The 22261-nt window shown below is 46.4% G+C and overlaps 2 protein-coding genes across 3 annotated transcripts; both read right to left on the bottom strand.

The window, feature by feature from the left end:
* Nucleotides 1-7443: 7443 nt before the first annotated feature.
* Nucleotides 7444-15324, bottom strand: LOC100843796 (protein FAR1-RELATED SEQUENCE 6). Of its 2 annotated transcripts, XR_002965447.1 has the most exons (8): nucleotides 14963-15324; nucleotides 12005-14029; nucleotides 11865-11894; nucleotides 11674-11787; nucleotides 9427-9495; nucleotides 9155-9324; nucleotides 8390-8662; nucleotides 7444-8108 (listed from the first exon to the last, which is right to left on the bottom strand). XR_002965447.1 is itself a non-coding variant. In XM_003575277.3 (7 exons), exons 1-6 carry the CDS (start codon nucleotides 15032-15034, stop codon nucleotides 9199-9201), a joined length of 2436 nt encoding a protein of 811 aa, XP_003575325.1. In that variant the 5' UTR covers nucleotides 15035-15323; the 3' UTR covers nucleotides 8541-9022; nucleotides 9155-9198. The 2 variants fall into 2 exon arrangements, 1 of the variants encoding a protein (XP_003575325.1); XM_003575277.3 differs by lacking the exon at nucleotides 7444-8108 and having other exon boundaries at nucleotides 8541-9022; nucleotides 14963-15323.
* A 5792-nt stretch (nucleotides 15325-21116) lies between these two features.
* LOC100832666 (putative cyclin-F2-1) lies at nucleotides 21117-22205 on the bottom strand. Its single transcript, XM_003572654.1, has one exon. The coding sequence runs from the start codon at nucleotides 22203-22205 to the stop codon at nucleotides 21117-21119; it is 1089 nt and encodes a 362-aa protein (XP_003572702.1).
* Nucleotides 22206-22261: the final 56 nt, after the last annotated feature.

Raw genomic sequence — 22261 nt, 5'->3', positions numbered from 1 at the left:
CTATAAATTGAGAGGCATTGCCCTCGACAGAGAATCACAGATTAAGCGACCCATCGTCCTAAACCTGAAAACCCACGCGAGTTAACCATGGCGCTCTCCAAGTTCATCGCCCTGTTCTTTGCCTTGGCGGTCCTGGCGGCGACGCTGCAGCTGTCCCAAGCCAGGGTCCAAGGACTCAATAGCAACCAAGAAGAAGAGCAATATCCGAAGCTGCTGCTGCTGCTGCTGCCGCCGGCGGGAGCAGAGGCTTCCCCGGCTTCCCATTGCCTCAGATTCCCGGGTTTCAACTCCCGCTGCCTCAGATTCAAGGCCTCCCTAGCTTTCCTTTCCTGCCATTGTCACAGATCCCAGGTTTCCCGTTTCCACCATTGTTCGGTCCACGCCCCGGCGGCGCTCCCGCTCCGCCGTCGTCGTCATCACCGACCCGGCGCCACCGGCTGAGTGCCTGACGCCGCTGATGGGCATGGCGCAATGCATGGATTACCTCACCAACATCACCGTGGCGACGCCCCCAGGCAAGTGCTGCGACGGCCTCAAGTCGGTCATCATCAGCGCGCCCATCTGCCTCTGCCACGGCATGAACGGCGGCATGAGCAAGCTTGCCCCGAAGCCCATCGACCCCATCCGTATGCTTATCCTCTCGGCCAGGTGCGGCACCATGATACCCATCCAGAAGCTCTTCATGTGCGCCAGTAAGTTGCATCGTTTCACCCATATTAATCGTCTTTCATAGCTGAATTTCGTTCCATTGTTACGTGCATTTTTTTTATGCTTGAGACTGGGAGGAGATTATTAATTAACTCTGAGATGAATTTTGACAGCACAACCCCTGCCGCCGCTGACGCCTCCTACATCTCCAACGCCACCTGCCTCGCCCGTTTTTCTTTTTATACGGATCTAGAGTTGTTCACTTTTTGCAGGTTATTTACAGGGCCACCGCTTTGATCCGTCTTTGGTCCTTCCTCCTACCTGTGGACAAGCGGGAGCTTTCGGCTTCTGGGTCCACCAGGCTGGAGACGGTCGCACGGGATATATCCAATCGGGTTGGCTGGCAGCATGTTGCTAGACTTCAGGATGCATAGACGGCTTCAAGATTCTTGTTTTATTTGGCTTATTTTTGTTTCGACTTTGTGCGACCCATGATTTGTGTACGGTGATGACATAACGTTGCAATAAAATGACTGTGTGCATCGCTCCGATGCAGAGGCCGGGGGGCTCCCCTTTTCGGAAAAAAAACCTGCCTCGCCCGTGTCACCCGCGCCGCCATCCCCTAGCTCTCCGGCGCCTGCTAGTTCCCCCGTGTCACCACCTTGAGCTGGAGGTGATCTTTTTAATACATAATACACTTCGAACAGCAGCTTGATTTTGTATTATGCCTGTTTTCTAGTGATACGTCAACCCCTTTTGATTTTGTCTTTCAGAAATATCACCATGTGGTACAAGAAGACGACGGGTCCGATGGCTAATTTTGTCAAGATTAGATGTTTAGTCACATTGCCAATTCGTTTTAGTTTTATTAAGGTACTAGTCCAGTGCCCATGTGTTAGCCACGTTTTCTTAAACATAGACGCTCTACATTAACAAAGTGATCATGAAAACTTCTTGATAGTTATTATTATGCCATAATGATTGCATTTCTACGTACAGAGTAAAGTCAAAGATGTTTCCAATGCCTAGATCATCGAACAACAAACCGCTAAATATAACATGTACAAAAAAAACCCGACAGTTCCTTTTGGTAAATTAAATAGAGAAAAGGTTAAATACCTGCTAGAAAGCTCCCCTGCCAACACATTTTGGGTTTGTCAAACAACATATGGAGTAGCTTTTCAGTGCACTAAAAATTTCTTACTTAGGAGAGGCCATCCAGATGCCACTTCTGTAGATTAATTTATTGCATATTCATTCTAATTTGCTAATCACTCAAAACAACCCAAACACAAAGAGTAGTGCCCGTCACCTTCCTTATCTCACGGGAGAAATAGAACACACGTGAAACATTGTACTACAAATGACATACATTGCATCTGAACTACCTCCCAGTGTCCATGACGACACGCATGCATTAGTGCAATCTTCATTCATCCATCCATCCAAATAAATGAAACTGTTAGCCAAATGTTTCAACTCAGATAAAGATTGTAGAAAGAAACAAAATGTAACACATATTCTTCCTATGGGTTATGGTCCAGCACCGAGGAAGAACACTACGAAAGCATATAAAAAGAACTCTGAAAAGAACTCAACGTTTGGTTATCATATCTCCAGAAGATAATAGATCAGCAAAAGAATTAAATCATCAGTCCTTAAATTACTTTTTCTTGAAACATGACATGAGAGTTATACTCGTTGGATTTCTAACCCATGAAATGATACAAGCTTAGTTTACTCCAGTAAATGAGATTTTTAAGGCAATAGCCACTGCTTTTCACTGACAACCTACTCCAAATATAGCACTTCATACTTCATTAGATCGGTCTGCATCAATTTATTTGAACAACTCAAGCCTTGGTAATGATGTACTGCGAACCTACCAGAATATATGCAGTATGGTGAACAACCGAGAAGATTAAAACAAGCGCAAGAGATACAGCCAAACAAAAAAACCTGCCAGCACAAATCGCCTTCTTCTTCCTCCTTCTGTGGTCTCATGCCTTCTTCTCCCACGCCCGTCACCTGCTGTGCCCGCCACGCGATGGCCACCAGGTGGTCGAAAGCGGAGCTGTGGGCGCCACACCGGAGCTCGTAGACGGCCGCACCGGCCAAATTGACGGCGTAGGGAGCCGATGGCAGCGACGTCGGGGGCACGATTGGGGGCCTCGCCGGCCCGATTCAACATAGTAATGGGCTCGTGGGCGCCACCGGAGGTGCCTGGCTCTGACCGGCCGTGGGGAACCAGATCGAAAAGCGTGCAGGCGAGCAGCGTGGCAGCGAGCTCTTGCCCAAGGAGCACGAGTCCCGCGTCCAGCGGTCCCAGGAGGCGGAGCCCGAGCGTCCGGTCAACACCACCTCTGGCGCTGGTGTATGGGTCCTTGAGCAGAGCAGGGAGGCGGAGGAGGAGACGAGCGAGGCGGGGGAGCACGTCGGAGAACCAGTCCCGCGCGTGGATCCGCGATAGGCGGTCGTCGAAGAAGAGTGCTAAGCCCTCGGCGGCTGGGCGGGGAGCACCGGGAGGGAGAGGGCTTCCCGGAGGTCGTGGAGCGCGTCGGCGAGGACGTCACCGGAGGTGACGCGGCTTACGTCGAGGCCCAACGCCAGCGCCTTCAGCTGTTCCTGCGCCGCCGCCGGCCAGAAGAGGGCTCCGCCCTGGAGCACAATCGGGACTCCGGGAGCAGCGGCAGGATCGCCCATCGGAATTACACTATAATCAAAGGGATTGAACCCAGTGATCTAATTCTCTAGCTTCGCCACTGACCGGGAGCAGCGGCAGGATCGCCCATCGGGGAGGAGAGGGAAATGGGAAGGGAGAATGGGGCAGGGGACGGGAAGGAGTTCCGACTGTTTTTTTATTTTGATCGAGGTTCGGGGGAGGGTGAGTCGAGCGAAGAAAGAGAAGAGGAACGACCCGCGACGTACCAAACCAACGACGGAAACCTTGCTCTTTTTATTATTAAAGATAGATATATAGTACTGCAAGGATAAAATATAATCATACAGGAGATTAATTAGAGGGTATGAGTAGTGTTATACTTAATTATCATCTGTACCAATGTAACCGTCAATCCATATTAATATACTTGATTCTGCTCAGTAAGTCCTGACCGAGAATTAGAGCTGGGCTGATACAAGCTAGTGTTGAATAATTAGGTAATTTCAATGAATATTTAATCAAAAAAACAGTGTGTAAAACATGTAGCACATTATATCATGCAAACTAGACAAACTAAATAGCAACGCACAGCAATAAAAATCATCTAATTTCACGGCATGAATAATAGAACTACTAATCAAAATCAACAAGAAAGAGCAGATTACGTACGGTGCTGTGTTTTTTTCTTGTGTTTGTTTGTTGAGGTCGGTGAAGAGTCCGGTAGCGTCGATGTTCACGCCGGCAACAGCTGCAACCTTGACTACCTCTTGAGCAGCGGCCAGTGCCTACGCTTGCGCCTGTGCAGCAGCAGTTGCCTGGGCTTGGAGTTGGGCAGCCTGCTGCTGAGCTTGGAGTTGTGCAGCCTGCTGCTGCTGAGCTAGAGCGGCAGCCTGAGCCGCGGGATCTCCAAGGTCGTCGGCCATTGATGATGAAGATGCCAACGAAACAGAGACGTGAAAAAGCGAGCAGTCGCGTGAGAACGCTTCCCAAAAACCTTATCGACCGTCTCCCGGGCAGGATCTCGAAGGTCGGGGTTTCCGGAGGCCTGCTCTCTCGGCGATCTGTGCACGCAGTCGACGGGGTGGAGTAGCAGTTGGCGGTGAACAACGAGATTGGATCATGGGCGTGACGGCTAGGGTTGTGGCGTGTTTCGTCCGGAGGCCGGGGTAGTCTTATTATATAGGCACGCAGGCGGACTTCGGTTTGGTTTAGGAAACCAAAACCGACTCCACAATTATCGGGATTTGTTACGCGTCCGCAACGGATTCCGACTGCCAAAAAGATAAGCACGACCCGGCACGGCTCGAACTCGAACTCGAACTCGATCCACGAAACGTGGCGCGTGCGCGTGTCGTGACGAGGCGAGGAGGAGGAGCAGGAGCGCGCGTGGGGATTTCCCTTGCTCACTTGCTCAAGAGTTGAGAACCAACATACCTTATATATTTGTCCAACTCTCTCTAAACTAGCAAGGTGGGACTATTTTCACTTTCTCATCCCACTTTATGAATGGGCTTTTGAGATTTTCCAGGAATTAATTTCAGATTGGGCCTTGGGCCTAACCCAAAATTTCAACAAACCCCCACAATATCTCATAAGCACATAAAATTGCCGTTGATCCAAAACTCTGTTTTTGATATACCAGCGTTTCAGTGAAGACCGGTTAAGATTGAACATCCACCTAAACAAATAGCTTCACTCACGCACAACTGAACAATAGACAAACCTTGAATTGTCAGTTTTCTGTGTTAGAGCTCCACTAAATTGTTGTCTGGTACTGGGCTGCCGAATGCTACCTCGCGGTGTGGAGCATATAAGTCATTCTCCAGGCCTTTTCATGAGCTTACTAGAGACCACCCAAATCTCATAGACTGCGACCAACAGTCAGGCTCATATAGGTGTGTTATTTAGAGACTACTCTGTAGGACAGTATCTCCCTTGCAAATTAATGCAACGCGTTAGAACACATTAAGTTAAACAACCTACCATACAGTACACGAGAGTAATGCATCGTCAACGAAGTGGGATAAAGAATGCACACTCTCCTCAGTTATCCAATGACTTGTTTCTCAGGTCCTAATTCACGGGATCTCCGATCACATAGGTTGGTTTACCGCCATGGTAACTCATGTGGGTCGCAACCCCATCTCCCTTGATGCAGATTCTATCACATTCCTTGATAGACCCTTTGTAAAGAGATCTGCTAGATTTTTAGCCGTTGGGATATATCCCAATGCTATTATTCCGGAATTTCTCATTGCTCTGACAGATTTCAGACGTCTCCTGACGTGTCTTGATGACTTCATGTTATCTTTAGAACTGTTCACTTTGACTATCACAGTTTGATTGTCACAGTCCATAAGAATCGTCGGTATTGGTTTTTCAACAATCGGCAAGTCCATCAAGAGCTCACGAAGCCAGTCGGCTTCAACCGTGGATGTATCTAATGCTGAAAGTTCTGCTTCCATTGTTGATCTGGTTAAGATCGTTTGCTTGCAAGACTTTCATGAAATAGCGCCCCCTCCGAGTGTGAACACATATCCACTCGTGGCCTTTAGCTCGTCAACATCAGATATCCAGTTTGAATCACTATAACCCTCAAGTACTTTGGGGTACCCGGTATAGTGTATACCATAACCCATTGTGCCCTTTAGATAGCGCATGACCCTCTCGAGTGCACTCCAATGATCATCTCTCGGATTCTTATTGAACCTACTCAGTTTGCTCACAGCAAAAGAGATGTCAGGTCTAGTTGCGCTGGCCAAATACATGAGTGAACCAATAATCTAAGAATATCTCAGTTGGTCTCTTCCAATTCTGTGATTCTTTCGAAGCAGAACGCTTGGATCATAAGGAGTTGGAGAAGGTTTACAATCAACATAGCCGAAACGATTCAAAATCTTCTCCACATATTGAGATTGCAACAAAGTGATCTCACCATTGTCGCCTGTCACGAGCTTGATGTTCAGAATAACATCAGCTACACCAAGGTCTTTCATGTCAAAGCACTTCGACAAGAAAATCTTAACCTCTTCAATCACTTTGAGGTTAGTCCCAAATATTAGTATGTCATCGACATACAAACAAAGTATAACTCCCTCACCCCCACCATGGCGCGCGCGTCGTGACGAGGCGAGGAGGAGGAGGAGCGCGCGTGGTGATTTCCCTTGCTCACTTGCTCAAGAGGTGAGAACCAACATACCTTATATATTGGTCCAACTCCCCCTAAACTAGCAAGGTGGGACTATTTCCACTTCCTCATCCCACTTGATGAATGGGTTTTTGAGATTTTTCAGGAATTAATTTCAGATTGGGCCTTGTGCCTAACCCAAAATTTCAACAGCTAGTGCGTGCTAAGCTGGAGCCTGAACAAACCTGTTGCGAAACTACTACGCGTACGATGTATCCGTCTCCGACGCTTGTACCGTGATATGACGGTGACCTGCACTTCCCCCGTCGCCCGATCACTTTGATGCACAATGCCGTGCAAACATCGGATAAAAAGTGTCGGATGCATAGCATCGTTCAATGTGTTTTGAAATTGAGCTTGAGCCTAAACCTTACTATTTGACGTTTTGCAAGGTCGATGGTTCGCTTTTGATATTTGTATCTCGATTCTCCATGACTCCGGTTGTTGTTTCCATGGTTTGGAACGCATGACAAACTTCGGAGTTCTAACTGGAACTACTCCCTCTGTTTCTAATTAATTGGCGCTAGAAAATTCGCAAAACAAACCTTGCTATTTCCCAAAATCGACCTGCAGTCCATGTTCTACCTAAACTTCTGCAAAAAAAAACCATGTAGTTTTTCGAAATCAACGCTCAGCCCACGTTCAATTGGAGATATGTACCACAGCTTGATTTCGTAAATTAATAGGGTTTTCTTTTTTGCAAAATGGCCGGCGCCAGTTAACTGGGAACTGAGAGAGTACTTGTTTTTCTACGGAATGGGTTCTCTAAATCATGTCCTTGATTTTATTGAAGCAAACGTGTGAATTTTAAATACAAAGTATCTATACTTTACTCAAAGAAATTCATCAGAATAAGTTATACCCCTCCGTCCCTTATTAAGTGACTTTCTATTACATATATCTAGACGCTTTTTAGGCATAGATACATCCTATCTGGGCAAAAAAATTTAGAATACACCGAAGCGGGTGTATCATCCAATAAAGAAGACTGCAGAGCAGTTTAGTACATCCCTAAACGAGCAAATAAACGACAAGAACTAACCCACACCGGTCCACTCCACACCTACGCTATCCGGGCCCGGGAAGAAGCTAAATATATCAAAGAAGAGCCCCGCACTCTTCCAGTCAGCCCCTTCCACTTGAATCGCTCTCAGGATCTTATCAACGCCTGGAGTCTCCCCATCGAACACTATCGCATTTCGGTGTTTCCAAATCATCCAAAAGACCAAAGTCGATGTGGTAGCAAGGTTTTTCCTTGATCTACCTTGAAGACGAACATTCTCCCACCACTCCGTCAAGGAAGATCTCTCATCCGGCAGCCACTGAATCGCGCCCCAAGCACACAGGATCTTCCACCAAACCTGCCTCATGACCACGCATCCAATGAGCAGGTGATCAATTGTTTCCGGCTCTTGATCACAGAGAGGGCAATTGTCCGGATGATCCAAACCCCGCCGTTCAAGACGGTCCGCTGTCCAGCACCTTTTCCGACACGCTAGCCACAAGAAGAATTGGCAACGGGTTGGAGCGCGTGAGTCCCAGCTTAAGTCCGAACCAGCCATCTCCACACTTCCTTCAAACAATGCCATATATACCGATCTCACCGTGTATCTGGACAAATTTGAGTCACTTAATATGGGACAGAGGGAGTAGTTCACCAGAATCAACTAGAGTAGGCAAAATTACATTTGGCACTGCCAAAATATTGACAACCAGCCAAAACAAACATCGTTTTTTTTTTCATGACTTGGCATTGGTGCATTTTAACAACAATCCAAACATATCCTGATAAGCAAAGGTCTTGTTGGGCATGTAAACCTACGACGAGAAGTGTTCCATTTTCCATTGTTGAAGTGGAGTTATTTGAGACAACGGGCTGAGATATGACATACCTTTCTGGGCGAATGAATGGGCGTGTTGTTAAGGTGCGTGTTCAGCTTTTAATATGCTCCAACGCACAAGATAACTTCAACATCTCAACGAAAAGTTGGATATTCTCAAAGTAGCTTCGAAATCTTGTACTGTAGTTGAAGTGCCATTCAGTATTTTTAATCACCTTTGTTGTTTTGTTCTAGCGCGGCATCAATGCCTGCGACCAAGTTTTCTTACATGATCTAACATCCTATATGCATTTGCAATCTTGTCCAGACACATAGCCACCTGACCTATTGACATTTCAAAGAAAACCTGATAAGCTGTGCTGACAGGATAGGGCTAAATCTAGTAAAACCATTTACATAAGATCAAGAAGACATAAGGAATTAAGGATACATTAGTGAACCACAGATACATTCTGTCAATGAGATTAGATGCAGCTAATGTTGCTGGAATCATCATAAGTCAAAAACATGAGAACCATCTTCTACACCAGACAGGACTTCAGGATGGAGGCAGGCGCTGGGCTCAGCTCCATTTCTTAGCTAGAGCAAACGGATAGGCGAGATGCACAAATGTTAGGGCCGGCGTCCCTATGTAAGACTCCTCTAGGCAGCAAGGCTCCACTTTCTCCGCATATTTACAAAGTCCTGGGGTGGAGAACATAGTTACAATGGCAAATGCCGAGATGCGACTATCAGGCTATTGTCATTTATACCAATTTAATAGATAACGGCACAAAGAAAACATTAGGGGTTTGTAGGAGTCGCGACGGAGAAAACCTGTTCTGAGTTCTGAAGTTCTGATTAAACGTGAAGAGTCTCCTTTAGCCAGATGCAGGTCCTGGGGTTCCATTTGACTGATGAGATGTCTCCGTCAGCTTCTGGACACGAGGCCGCTTCTTTTTCCCATTCGCTGTTTCCTGCACGGCTCCATTTGGCTGCTGGGGTATCTGGATGCATTCATCACATCATATACATCAATACATGTGAAAATGGTGCTGACAAACTGACACGACGAATACATGAACTTGCTAACACAGATAAATACAGACCTGGAACATCTGCTGGTACATCACTGGCATCAAAACACCATTTCCAAATGCCTGAGGGTCAACACCACTCTGAAAATTTAAATAAGCAAGAGTTAACTTCACAGCACACATCTTGCAAAATGATGTACTTGAGGCCTTCGAATTATCGTAAGAGAAGCATTCGACTGCATATCTGATTCTCTGGTGCTATTGATACTCCGGCACAGTATATTTAGCAGATACTCCCTCCATTCCAAATTATAGGGTGTATTCTTATTCTTAAGAGAAAGCTTTGACCAACAATTAAACTATAACCCTCCTCCCCAATGAATAGGTTATTTTAGGTTTTTTTTCCTTTTCCTTGCAAAAGAGGTCGTTTTAGTCCTCCCCCAATGAATAGGCTATTTTTTTTCCTTTTCCTCCGATACCGAGTCTGGAAACACTAACTTCCGAAGTGGCCACAGTGTGACCATGGCCAGCCAAGCCGTCCACGGCTGCGTCCTGTTTGACCATGCCGGTGTTACTGTGTCCCATGAGCCAGTGCCCGGCTGGATCAACGTAGCCGTCACCGTGTCCAGCACAACAACGCCCAGCTAGACCAGCAAGCAGACGGCCTCCTCCTCCTTGACCTTCATCTTCCTGCCAATCGGCTACTGCATCTGATGCTTCATGACGGTAGCTGGTGATGCTTATCTGGTTGTGACAGCAGCCGATGAGACCAAGCCGCCCAGGGCCTCACCTCGTCAGACTTTATGTCCGCGGGCAGCAACTTTGGTAGCATGCCCTCATTCGCCGGCATCACCGTCTCCTCCTTCGTCTTGTGGACTGTTGGCAGCATGCGCAATTCGCTGTTGGATGTGATCCAAATTCACAGGAACCGGATGTTCCAGCCCAACTTCCGGCCGAACCTCCGGATGCTCTCTGTTACTTTTCGGGAAATTGCGGAACTTGCTACGGAACTTCCGGATATTCAGGAATATGCGGAACTTCCGGCCTCCAACCGGAACTTCCGGTGTGACCGTTACGGATCTGACGTGCCCTAATGTTCCTGCTATATATACCCCTTGTATGCCGCCGTTTTGGGTAGAGTTCGCACGAGTTGCATCTGTAGAACCTCCCTGGCGTTGTAAACACTCCCATATAATGAAGTTTCGCTGGCTGGCGCCCGTGGTTTTTCCCTCTCGTTGTTTGAGAGGGTTTTCCACGTTAAATCCATGTGTCCTTGTGCTGTGATTTCTTCTTCGTTCTTGCTTGTCGCGTTCATAACATTCGCCACCACCATTGTCACATGCTTATGCTCAGACATCAGCTTCAATGCATTCGCGGGGACCAACCACTCCTGCTTGCAAACTGTCGCCAGCTTGCAGATCATCTCCTTGCCGTTTATGCACATGCTTCTGGATTCATCTTACGTAGTAGTAAAGAGAATCAACAGATTGAATGGAGTGGCTGGGGCAGTTTCCTTCGCCATTTCCATCCCATACTGAAGTCATAGAAGAATCAGCATGATCAACCATGGGTCCATCAAACTCCTCCACTTCATCCCAAATAATCAGTGGAATTTAGATCGACCATGCTAGTCCAGGTAAAATAAGAGGATAGAATAGCTCAGATAGATGTTTTGCCGGTCCGTATATCCTTATAAGAACTGAAGAGGGATTTGGCCTGAATTTATTTTGATTTTCAAGACGTGCAGCTTTGCTAAGTGAGATGCCATGTTCATTTCGAGTATCAAATTTCTGCCAGAAAAATTTAGCCACGCGTGCACAGCAGCTTGGGAAATTTGACGAGCCAGCACAGGTTATTTGGCGCACATGCACTGGCATGCCCATGTCTTTGCATGGCCCACACAGTGGCCAGACAAGGATAGCACGCTGGAAAGCGGTGGGCAAAACATGCCCGAGAGCTGAAGGCCACACGGCAATTTCCGTACCTAGCACTGTTGAAGCTGGCAGTTATAGACGAGACCAAACCAATGTGATTTTAATCCTTTTGTGCCACAGGAGTTAATTTCCATTCGGCTTGTTTGCATGAGCGTGGGATCTCCTTGGTATCAAGGATCGAACGGCCTCCTTTTAGGGAAAGAGGGAGTACTCGCTACATTTGTATTCAAAGGTAGTCACTTATGATTACAATTTTGTACACGTAACTATATATTAATAGAGTAATTCTTGGTCATAGCCTTGTCTTAGAGAAACAACTATAAGTTAAGAGAGTAATTTGGAACGGACGGAGCATAACCAATTAGTCATCTGTATTTTGACGTACCGGAACCATATAAACGATGCTTGGGCGAATTGCTGCTTGATTACCCATGAATTGCTGGACATTAGCTGGCACCCCAATGTAACCAGTAGGAGGTCCACCATTTTCTGTTACTCCCTGCAGTAAAAACAACAGGAGATCAATATACTGAAGGGGCATTGCATCAAAATTAGCTGATTCTTATTCCAATCTACCTTCAGGACTTGTGGTGCACACACTGATGCCTGCATTTCACAAATTAAGAATGGTTAGATGGTCAAATTAATTATTTCCACAATGATCCAAACCCACAATGTATATTCCCAAGAGATTAATTACAGGTAGAAAACGGTACCTCTGGTACATTGGGCCCACCATTTCCATTGTCAGTAGGTACATTTACCAGATTTAGACCAGTCACTGTATTAGGTTTATTTACTTTAGGAATGCGGGATTTGATTCTTGGCTGTGTATCATCGTGTGTATTGCTATTTAATAAAAACTTCTCCACCTCCCTCACCAACCTCAAAGCAAGGCGATATTTATCTGATAGGACTGCAGAGTCAACAAGCTGGAGGCATCTCATTGACAAATAGTCGTATCGATCCGCACGATTGTTGGGAACAACATCACTTGAAGGTCGTCCCATCACATGTAACTGCCTGAAATCCTTATTCCATCTATCAAGAACGTATTGTGAAGGAATTTCATGAACCTGTTGAAACTTGAGCACTGAGAGACTATGCCTACATAATATACCGCTGAATTGGAAACCTCCACATATACAAGTTATATCCTCTTCCTCTGTGGTATAAGTCACTGCAAAAATCTTGCTCATAGTCCTTTTGCCATCTTCAAGGAAAATACATTCCTTGACATTGAACGTGGAGATAGGCCCATCAATACCCACAAAAGATACATGGCAGTACATTATAGCTTCAATCTCATCTTGGAACTTCTTGAATATGTTATGGGTGTAGACCTTCGAGAGCTGTTCTTCCATATAGAATTTTGAAACAGGTGGACGTTGCTTATGAAATGTCTCAAAATCTGCTTGGGCTTCTTTCTCATATTTGCTCTGCAAAATCATCTCGTACTTAACAAGAAATTGCTTCAAAGTGGTTTTCGAATCAACATAACCATCAAAGAAAGGAGTGATAGTTTCATTTCTTTGTGTACCAGACATTCCTGCCCAAAAAGTATCTTTAAGAAAGATAGGGACCCATGAAAACCGGCATTCATAAAGTGAGCTTAACCATTCATGACCTTGAAGCCCATTGTAGGCGACCAGAGTACTCCACTCTCCTTCAAACTCATCTACTGTTAAAGAATCATATGCAGCCTTCTGCAATGTCTTGCTAATAGCTCTGTACTCCGACAATCCACCCAATATTTCTGATGTCTTCCTCATTATCTGAAACAAGCATATTCTATGACGAACTCCAGGAATAACCTCAGAAATTGCACTCTGGATGCCCCTGCATTGGTCAGTGATGATAGCCTTTGGAAGATTACCAGACATGCATGCTACCCACACCTTAAATAGCCATGTATAGGTTTCTACTGTTTCATCAGAAAGAAGGCCGCAACCCAACAAAATAGATTGGCCATGATGGTTCACCCCAAGAAAAGTCACAAGAGGCATATCATATTTACTAACAACATAAGAAGTATCAAGTGTGATTGCGTCATTATAATACTCATACATGGCTCTTGTCCGTGCATCTGCCCAGAAAACATTCCTGACACAGCCTTCATCATCCATATCAATAACGTTGAAAAAGTTCGCATTTTTGGCCTGCATCCGGGTAAAGAAAAGTCGAAGTGCTTCTGAATCTCCAGGTTGGAGCTTCAAGCGGCCCCTCTCAACAAAACTATTGTGTTTGCTTTCTCCAAACAAAAGTTCCTCAAGTGCATCCAGCTTATCAAAAGGCATCTTGCTTGGCTCTTCAACTGGCATAGCTCCAGGGCCACCCATACGCAACCGTCTCTTCGCAGGGCCAGAAAGCTGCTTATAAGTGTTCAAGAACCTTGCCATTGATGGGCTCACAGGATGATTATGATCGAGGATCGCAAACTCTACATGCAACAATTTGTCTCCCCATAACTTCACACGGATCTTGGCTGGGCAGTTTGTAGTTGATGAGGCCCGTTTCCTGAACTTAGGTTCGTAACGTGGACGCCCTCCTTTACAGCACATCAGCTCGAGATATAAGCAGGTACCTTCTTGTGAGAACGAAGACCTCCTAACTGAGACGCCAAAACCAACACGACGGGCATACCTACGGTAAAATCGGTTAACCTCTATGTGGTTATTGAACACCATGCCGACTTCCGGAATGCCGATGTCCTCTCCATCAGACTCCACTAAATTAGGATCCTGAATAATAAACTTCCATCAGGAAACCACTTAAATCGCAAAGATAACCTTCTCAGCGTCAAAATGGCATCAGTAACTTTGCACATATAGAACACTCTAAATTTAGGACTTCAGAATAGTGTGGCACCAACATTTTGTTTGGCCTATTGTGAAATACTCAAGCGAACATCTAAGTAGAGCCATCCTAATGTAGTGCTACCTCCGTCCGACAAAACAAGAGTTATTACGTTTCCTTTGACCCAAAAAAATACTTCATTAATATGTGACTAATGTGATCTAAATCATAATCATAAGCAAGTACTTTTGAATACGAAATACAATGATATCAATTTTATGGTATATTAATGGAGTGACGTATTGAAAGAGCTAAAATGGTTCCCCAACTTGGAACACCGAGGCTTCAAGTATGAACATAATTAAGGGTGGAACTAAACTGCTCCCTCAAGAAAACCAAAAAATGCCACTCCAATTCACAGAACACGGGAGTCTAAATACGAGTCATTAGCAACAAGAACCAAAAAATGTCAGCTCCGAACCCAATATCCAAATTCTGTCTGGGGGTCTGAGGGGCTGTTTGGTTTAGCGCCCATGTGCGCCTCGCCAATATTTGGCACCGCAATGCTCCCACGGCTATTGCTTGGTACGGGCGGCGAAATCATTCGCCAACTCTTTGGCGTGGTGGGCTGGGGCAGAAACCAAACGGGCCCGGAACCATCAAAAACACACAGCTGCACTCATGTAAAAACCCTAAAACCCCATGAAATTCGAAGTTTTAGTCTCCTGGTTACACCTAAAACCCTCAGGAATAGCAAATCTCACGAAGAATATTACTCCCTTCCCCACACACTTCCACACATCAATTGCTCAGGATCACAAGGTCGCTAACGAAGATACAAACTCCAAGAGTAACATATGGGATCGATCGGGACGAACCAGTGCGTTGAGGTCGCGGCGGCGGGGGCGGCGGGGATTCTTCCGCGAAGGGGACGCCTCCTCCGCCTCCATCACTGGAGAGCCACCGACGGCGAGGTGGGCTAGGGTTTGAGTCTGAGAGCGGGTAGGGAGGATGACGGGCGAGGCAGCGGCGCCGTTGGGGAGGTGAAGAGTAGGCGGCGGCGTCGTGGTGGTGAGGAGGCCGCGGCGTTGGTGGTGAGGAGGGTCGCGGAGTTGGGGATGGGGAGGGTCGGCCGCGGCGCTGGGGTGGGTGGGGGTTGAGATGGTCGACGGCGGCGCTGTGGGCGTGGATGGGGAGACGGCTCCGCTTGGGCTGGTTGGACAGAGAGAGATCGATAGGAGTAGCAGAAACACAGACAGATGAGAAGAAATGTAGACGCAAATTTTGTAATGTACTCCGTAGATCAATTTTGTTGTTGTTTCATGAGGTCAAATCACACACTTATGATTAATTTTGTTGTTGCTTCATGAGGTCAGATCATACACATTTGATTAATTTTGTTGTTATTTCATGAGGTCAGATCATACACTTGTGATTAATTTTGTCATTTATTTAAATAATTGAATATAAATAAAATAAAACGATTCGACTTAAATTATAAGCGTTTCAAATATATAATTTCGAGTCAAGTCGTTTGAAATATAGATGTTTACAAAAACAGTTGAAAGATATGTATAAAATATTGATGAATGAATTATAAGTTGTGGAATTTAGGGAGTCTGCCGCGGAGATGACAAATTTAGGGAGGGAATCCCCATATGGGGATTTGGGACTCAAATTCGACTAGTCTAGTGGAGTTGCTCTAAAGTTTGGTGACTGAGGAATTAGACCCGCATACAAAGGCCCTCTGCCGTGGCTTCTTTTCTTCTCTAGATCATCTTAAAATGTACCTGACCAATTTCATCCAAGACTACAATTGATATGTAATTTTCATCATAGTCTTGTAAAAACCAAAAGAGTAAATCACTCGTTTTGCATCAGGTAAATTGTCCTTTTTTCCGATAGGTATGAAGCCTACAGGAGGGGGCGCGCCCATAGGAGAACATTGAGGAGAGGAGGCTTTAGCGTGGAGGAGCCGGTGGTGCTCGCACGTCCCGCGGTGACGCCTCGAACTACAAGGAGAGGAGGCGGTACGTGGAGAAGATCGACGAGGAGGCAACACATGAACGAGAATGGCAAGGAGAGATTAGCGAGGAGGCGGTTGCGTTCAGAGTAACATGAAGATGTTTTTTTTTCTTTGATTGGCTTTCGGGAAATAGGTGGATAGGTCTATTGGGATTAAGTAAACACTTGTGGGGAGTTATGGATGTTATACACAAAATCGAGGCACTAATCTCTAAAGGACCTATATATATACTATTTGGGCAGATTTAATAGTGCCGCAATTTTTAAACTTTTGAAGGTTATTTGCAAGTATCTCTCTTCGTACTATAACTGGACGCATGTTATGCAAAGTGTCGTGGTTAGACAAAACGTCAAAACGTGGCTGCAATTTTCACAAAAGTGCCTAGTAATAACACTATTTGACGTGCTTTGGCGTAGCGCCAAAAGTACGATAACGACTTGTATCCGCTGCTACAAAAACCATTACTACTGCAAGCTTCCCACTGACGTGGTATCAAAACGCGTCAGACCAGATGCACACCTCTGACACTTCTTATAAAACGTGTCAAGGGTTGGGAGCGCGTGACAACAAACAAATCTGACACTCCCCGCGAGACTCGTCAGAGAAGTTATGCACCTCTGACGCGTACGCACTACTAACGCTTCTTTACTTAAGACATGTCGGTAGAGTGTTACACAGCTCTACTGAGCGTCAGAAGGTAAGTTCCGAAGTCATCTCTTATACTTGATTAGAGACGCGTCCATTTTGCTGCGGCGACCGCCCCCGTACAGGGTTCGATCTCTATGCTTGTAGTGCTAGTCCCTGGATCGACTCACTAGCACACACAATTTTCAAGATGAAATATCGAGATACAAAGGTCAAAGTACTTTATTACAACGCGTTCATCCAGAATTTAATAGTACTTACAACCTTGCATGACCCCTTGGGTTAGCATAACAAAAATAGTGTTTCAAAATAGACAGCGGAAAGGTAGAGCAAATGGGCCACAACTACTCCAAGGAGAGAGCATGTTGGAATGTAAGCACATGACCCAAACAACAACGACGGACCTCACTCTTCGTCTGATTCACCTGCATTGTTAATTGCAGCCACTACGTGGTCAATACATTGAATGTATTGGCAAGTTCACCTGAAAGTTATAACAGACCTAACAATGTACATGCAGTATATGGCAACATGGGGTTCAGGCTTTTTGGCGTGGTAGCAGAACATAATTTATCTTATTACAATTGAATGTTACAATATTGTTAACTAATGGACACCGGATAGAAACACCAATGCTCCTATTACACTAAGGACATCGAGTAGACACATCGAGGCTCCTAACCCAAGTTCAAACCATTCATTTTATTTAGAAATTAGAATGAGTGAGACCTTCCTTACAGCCCCCAAATCTAGTTGCTCAAAATTGTCCGTAACCGAGGACACGGCTAAGTACTTAGTTTGACACTCTCGAGAGGTTGTACACATTCCCCACAAGAAATCGACGTGTTAATCCCTTGCTGTCCTCAGGGTAGAGTAGCAACGGCATCAACTTCAAGAATTTTCAGAACATAATCCCCCAGACCACCTGAGGGACCCGCGCTCCCACCTACACAGCTACCTCATTACAATCCCTCGGATCTGGGTTCATATTTCTTACTCCATCCAGCCAGAGCCCATATTAGCATGTGGTTGTACTGGAAGCTACTAAATAGGAAACTAGTCCAGTCTCTGGTTACCCCGGGTGACATTCCACATTTGCGACGCAGGCGCTCCCCGAATCCACGGGGAGACGTCCATGGACGATCCCTCCCCGAATCCATGGGGAGACGACTCAGAGGGACCCATAGAAATGGACCTGACGTCGCATAACATCTCAAATCCTCAAAGCCGTCCACCCAGGATGATTCGTTAAGGTTGCTTTGCCAAGTTTCCAAAATGCTCCACATTATCAGTTTCACAGTGATTGAGATTCCCTCCCACGTATACTAACATAGCATGGCTAAGCAACAACTATTCACGGTGGCTATTGGTGGAGGATTCATGGCAAAGGAATTCCTATCACTAATAGGTCAAATCATAGCTAGCATAAGTACGAGTAATAATCCTATCAATGCATTCTACTAAACAACACTAATGCATATTAAAAACAACAGTAATAGGATCATGATCAAAGTAAACTTGCCTTGGTAGCAGTTGGAGTTCAAACACTCGTCACAATCGCACGATTCGCTCTCCGAGTAAACTAAAATAAACAAACATACACACACATAAACACACAATTCACATCACGACAAAAGAAAGTAAGCTATAATGCAATGCAAGCATGTGACATGATTTGGTTTATTTTATTTGACGAGGAAGGGTTTCAGTTTCTTAGGCATACAACAATTAATCTCTGCGTCAAAAGGATTAAACAAAATAAACCAAAAAGAAAACGCTAAAAACAGGGTTTTCAAATTAAGGCTTAAAACAAGGCTTTAAAAGAATCAGCCAAAAGATTTAATCAAAAATTTATTTCCCTATTCCAAATGAATAGAGGATATTAAAACAAAATTTTGGGCACTGGTTCCAAGTTAAAATGATTTTTAAAACAAAAGATATAAATTAAATGGCATTAAACACCATTCTATAAATAGCTCCAAAAACAATTTATCAATTTGAATTTAAACGGTGCCAAAAGATTCTATAGGTTGAGAGCTTTCCAGAAAGGTAAAATTCATCAAATTTGGTCAAGTGGTTTAAAAGATATAATCATTTGAAGTTCTAGTGGCTTTTCTGTAAAACTATCATTTAATTTAACCGGGGTTTAAGTTTTTACTTAAAACCGCGACACGTGGCGTGATCTGATTCGCGCGTACTGGTTCGGGATTAAATTAAAAGAGAACCGTCGGATCTAACTTAAGTTAGATCGGACGGCCAGATCTGCGTACCTGTTCGGTCCTTAAGTGATCTAATCTTGGCCCTTGATCTAGATCGGACGGTTGAGGGTGGTTGGGGCTTACTGGCGGCGACGCAAGGTTTCCGGCGAGGCTCCGGCGATGTGGGGACGCGGCGGCTGGCGTGTCGGGCAGCTTTGGGCGTCGGGGAAAAGCGCGGGGGGCGCGGCTCGTTCTGGTGAAGAGGATGGTGGTGTCGGTGAGGCTCAGGGACGACGGGGTCGTTGCCTAGGACGACGGAGACGCGGCGGCGGGCGTTGAAGCTTCGGTTGACGGCGAGGTCGGGCTGCGGTGCACCAAAAATAAAACGGAGCGCGTCAAAATGACCGCAAGGAAGAGAGGAGAGAGAGGGGTGAGGTCGTGTCGTCCATGACGCATCGTGCGGTCGGTGGCGAGCTCGGGACGGCGGCGTCGAGTGGCGGCTCCGGCGGCGAAATTGGGCAGCGTGGGCGCGAGATGAGCAAAATTGGGAGAGGGGAAAGGCGGTAGGGGGTGCGAGCTTTATAGCGACGCGCTTGGAAGGCTGCGGGGAGCACGGGAGGAGACGGCGCGGCGTCGGCGACGAGATGGGCGCGCGCGGGTCGGGCACGCGTGACGCGCGGGGGTTTCCCTGCGGTGAAGATGACCCCGACAGGTGGGCCCCACCTGTCGGTGGCTCGGTGCGGGGAATGGGCCGGTTCGGCCCAAATGGCCGGGCCGGTCCGTTTTTCCTTTTTTTTTGTTCTTTCCTTTTTTTTTTGATTTCTTTGATATCTTTTGATTTTGAACTCCAAATTGCTTCAAATAAATTCCAGAAAATTCTTATTATAATATGATTCAACTTTTGGGACTAGTTTCCCTTCAAAATAAAATAGTTAAAAATAGGTTTGCCCTATAAATGCCTTTAGGGCTTTATAACTATTTGAATAAAATAGTTTTTCAGCTGCAAATTAAATACAAAAAATTATGGGGTAGCTCATTTATGCAATAAACCCCTTTTTATAGATAAATCCTATTGGTTTAAGATCCAGAACTCAAATGGGTGAAAGTCTGAGGTTTAAAAGGAAATAAAACCATTTTCAAAGTCTATTTGGAATTCAAATTTTGACCCGAATATGCAATTGTGGCATGATGCTCATGAATGCAATGCATATGAAAAAGTTTTAAAATTTTGGGACGTTACATTTGCGTAAGATATGATTCCTCGTAAAAAAAAGGATTGTCATCGAAGTTAGGGGAGCACGTTCTTGGGCGGGAGCGAAGGGGGACACGGAAGGTGTTGGGCCAACCAGGAGCGGAGTCCCCCGCTGAGCCTCTGGTTTTACCCTTTTCTTTAATCAATATTTGGGCCTGTATCTCTACTGGTATATATACATATGATCTGGGCCCCGTATTGGGCGGAGGCCCGGGCATCGCCCCTCTTAAGAAGATGTAGTTTTCCATGCGCTCTCAAAAAAAAATGTAGTTCTCCATGCAGTTGCAAACAAGCCATGCTTGTAGTTTTGCACAAAATATACGCTCGTCGAGTTAGATATATTTTAGACTTGCTAATAGAAATTTAACATGTTTTTAACTACTGCATGATCTGAACCCGTGAAAACGCATCGATACTTCTATCTCTATGGCTTACAGAGCACAGTGCGTGTTATCGAATTTCTTCAGTCATTCAGAAAACGGACATATACACTTCAGGCAGACATCAAATTACTGTAGCAAACAATTAAGAAATCGAAGTGCGCAGCTGCTCATCCCGTAGAGACCCGTGTCTGCAGTTTACACCCTATCATACAAAATCAAATCCTCGTGGTTCTTGCATTAGCAAATTTATACAAATCATACCAAAATTGAGTCAAATGATATAGCAAAAGCTCCCAAATGTACATATGAATATCATTTACATATCAAGATTCAAGTGCTTCTACAAGAGAAATTTACCAAGAGCATGGCCAGAGGACAGATCACCAATTAATACACGCATAATATTCAGACTCATCATGGTAGATGTTACAACGAAGAACTAGCTGCAAGATTCTACGGTTCTATCACTGGATCTACGTGCAGCAAAGCTCATGTGTTCTTCAGAATCTCTCCTCGATCAGATCAAGATCAGAAAGGAGGGTTACAAATCAGGGACTGCGAGAAGGAGTACATAATCTGCACGCAGCTGGACAAGTCCAAGGAACCGTAGCCCGTCAGCTCCTGCAACTCGGCGTTCCACGCCAAGACGTCCGACGGGTTGAGCGCGAACCTGGCCAGGAAGATGGCCGACGCCGCCACGACGGAGGGCAGGAAGCCGACGACGCAAAGGTGGCTGAGCAGCGACTGGTCGGCGATGCGATGCGCCAAGCGCTGCACCCGCAGCTCCTCCTTTCCCTGGCCGAAGTACCTGGTGAAGTGGCCGACGAAGGTGTAGGCCGTGGGGCCGCTGATCTGGAACCCGAGCGCCTTCATCATGTCTCGCTCCGTCTCCCTCACCTCCTCGCTCGTCTCCAGCCCGCAGTACCTGGCGATCTCGGCCGTGTTCAGCTTGTGCTTGGTGCTCTGATCCTCGTACTTGGCGGCGGTGAAGACGGCCGTCGCGCCCAGCAGCTGGAACTCGTAGGCGCGGTAGTTCCTCGCGGTCCTCACCGACAGGACCCGGTCGATGCACGCCACGGCGAGGTGGAGCGTGCCGGGGGCGAGCTCGTAGTGACGGACGAATTTGTCCATCCAGAGGACCAGGGCGCCGCGCGTCAACGGGCTTATGTTGTCGCCCTGCACCGTCGTCAGGTAGTCCGGCAACGGCCGCTCCCCGGCGTTCTTCTCCATCATCTTCAGGTTGGCGTCGATGTCGTCGTCGTAATCCGGACACAGCCGCGGCCGGTTCTTGGAGTTCTTGGAGGAACTGTCGTCGTGGAAGAACGGAACGGCACGCTGGAGTGGCACAGGCACCTCGGCGGCCGGCTGGACAACGTGCGCGCCGAGAGCGGCGGCGTACAGCTCGCAGGTCGGCGGGTTGACAGAGGCGGAGTATGCTCTTGGAGCGAAGTCGGCGGGTCGGTATACAGCGCCGATAGCGCGGAGGTAGGCGTGGAGGTCTGTCTCCGACGGGCCACCATGCTGAGCGTGAGCGCTGCGGCCTGAGAAGCGGCTGAAGAAGCTCGGTACCCGAGGACGCGATGGAAGGTCGAAGGCGAAGGGATCCATGAAAGCCATCTCTGCTTGATCGATGGAGAGGGCGAAACGGGTCGGCTCTGGAGGTGATACGTGGG

Source organism: Brachypodium distachyon, chromosome 3 (assembly GCF_000005505.3).
Source record: "Brachypodium distachyon strain Bd21 chromosome 3, Brachypodium_distachyon_v3.0, whole genome shotgun sequence".
Lineage (NCBI taxonomy): Eukaryota > Viridiplantae > Streptophyta > Magnoliopsida > Poales > Poaceae > Brachypodium > Brachypodium distachyon.
This window is presented reverse-complemented; position numbering and strand designations above follow the sequence as displayed.

Excerpts from the sequence above, each read along its gene's own strand:
- LOC100843796 (XM_003575277.3), bottom strand. The coding sequence starts at position 15,034 with ATGGAGGCGGAGGAGGCGTCCCCTTCGCGGAAGAATCCCCGCCGCCCC. Across the intron at positions 11,895-12,004 it reads GTGGGCCCAATGTACCAGAG|GCATCAGTGTGTGCACCACA; the intron begins GTACCGTTTTCT and ends TGTGAAATGCAG. Across the intron at positions 11,788-11,864 it reads GTGCACCACAAGTCCTGAAG|GGAGTAACAGAAAATGGTGG; the intron begins GTAGATTGGAAT and ends TTTTTACTGCAG.
- LOC100832666 (XM_003572654.1), bottom strand. The coding sequence starts at position 22,205 with ATGGCTTTCATGGATCCCTTCGCCTTCGACCTTCCATCGCGTCCTCGG.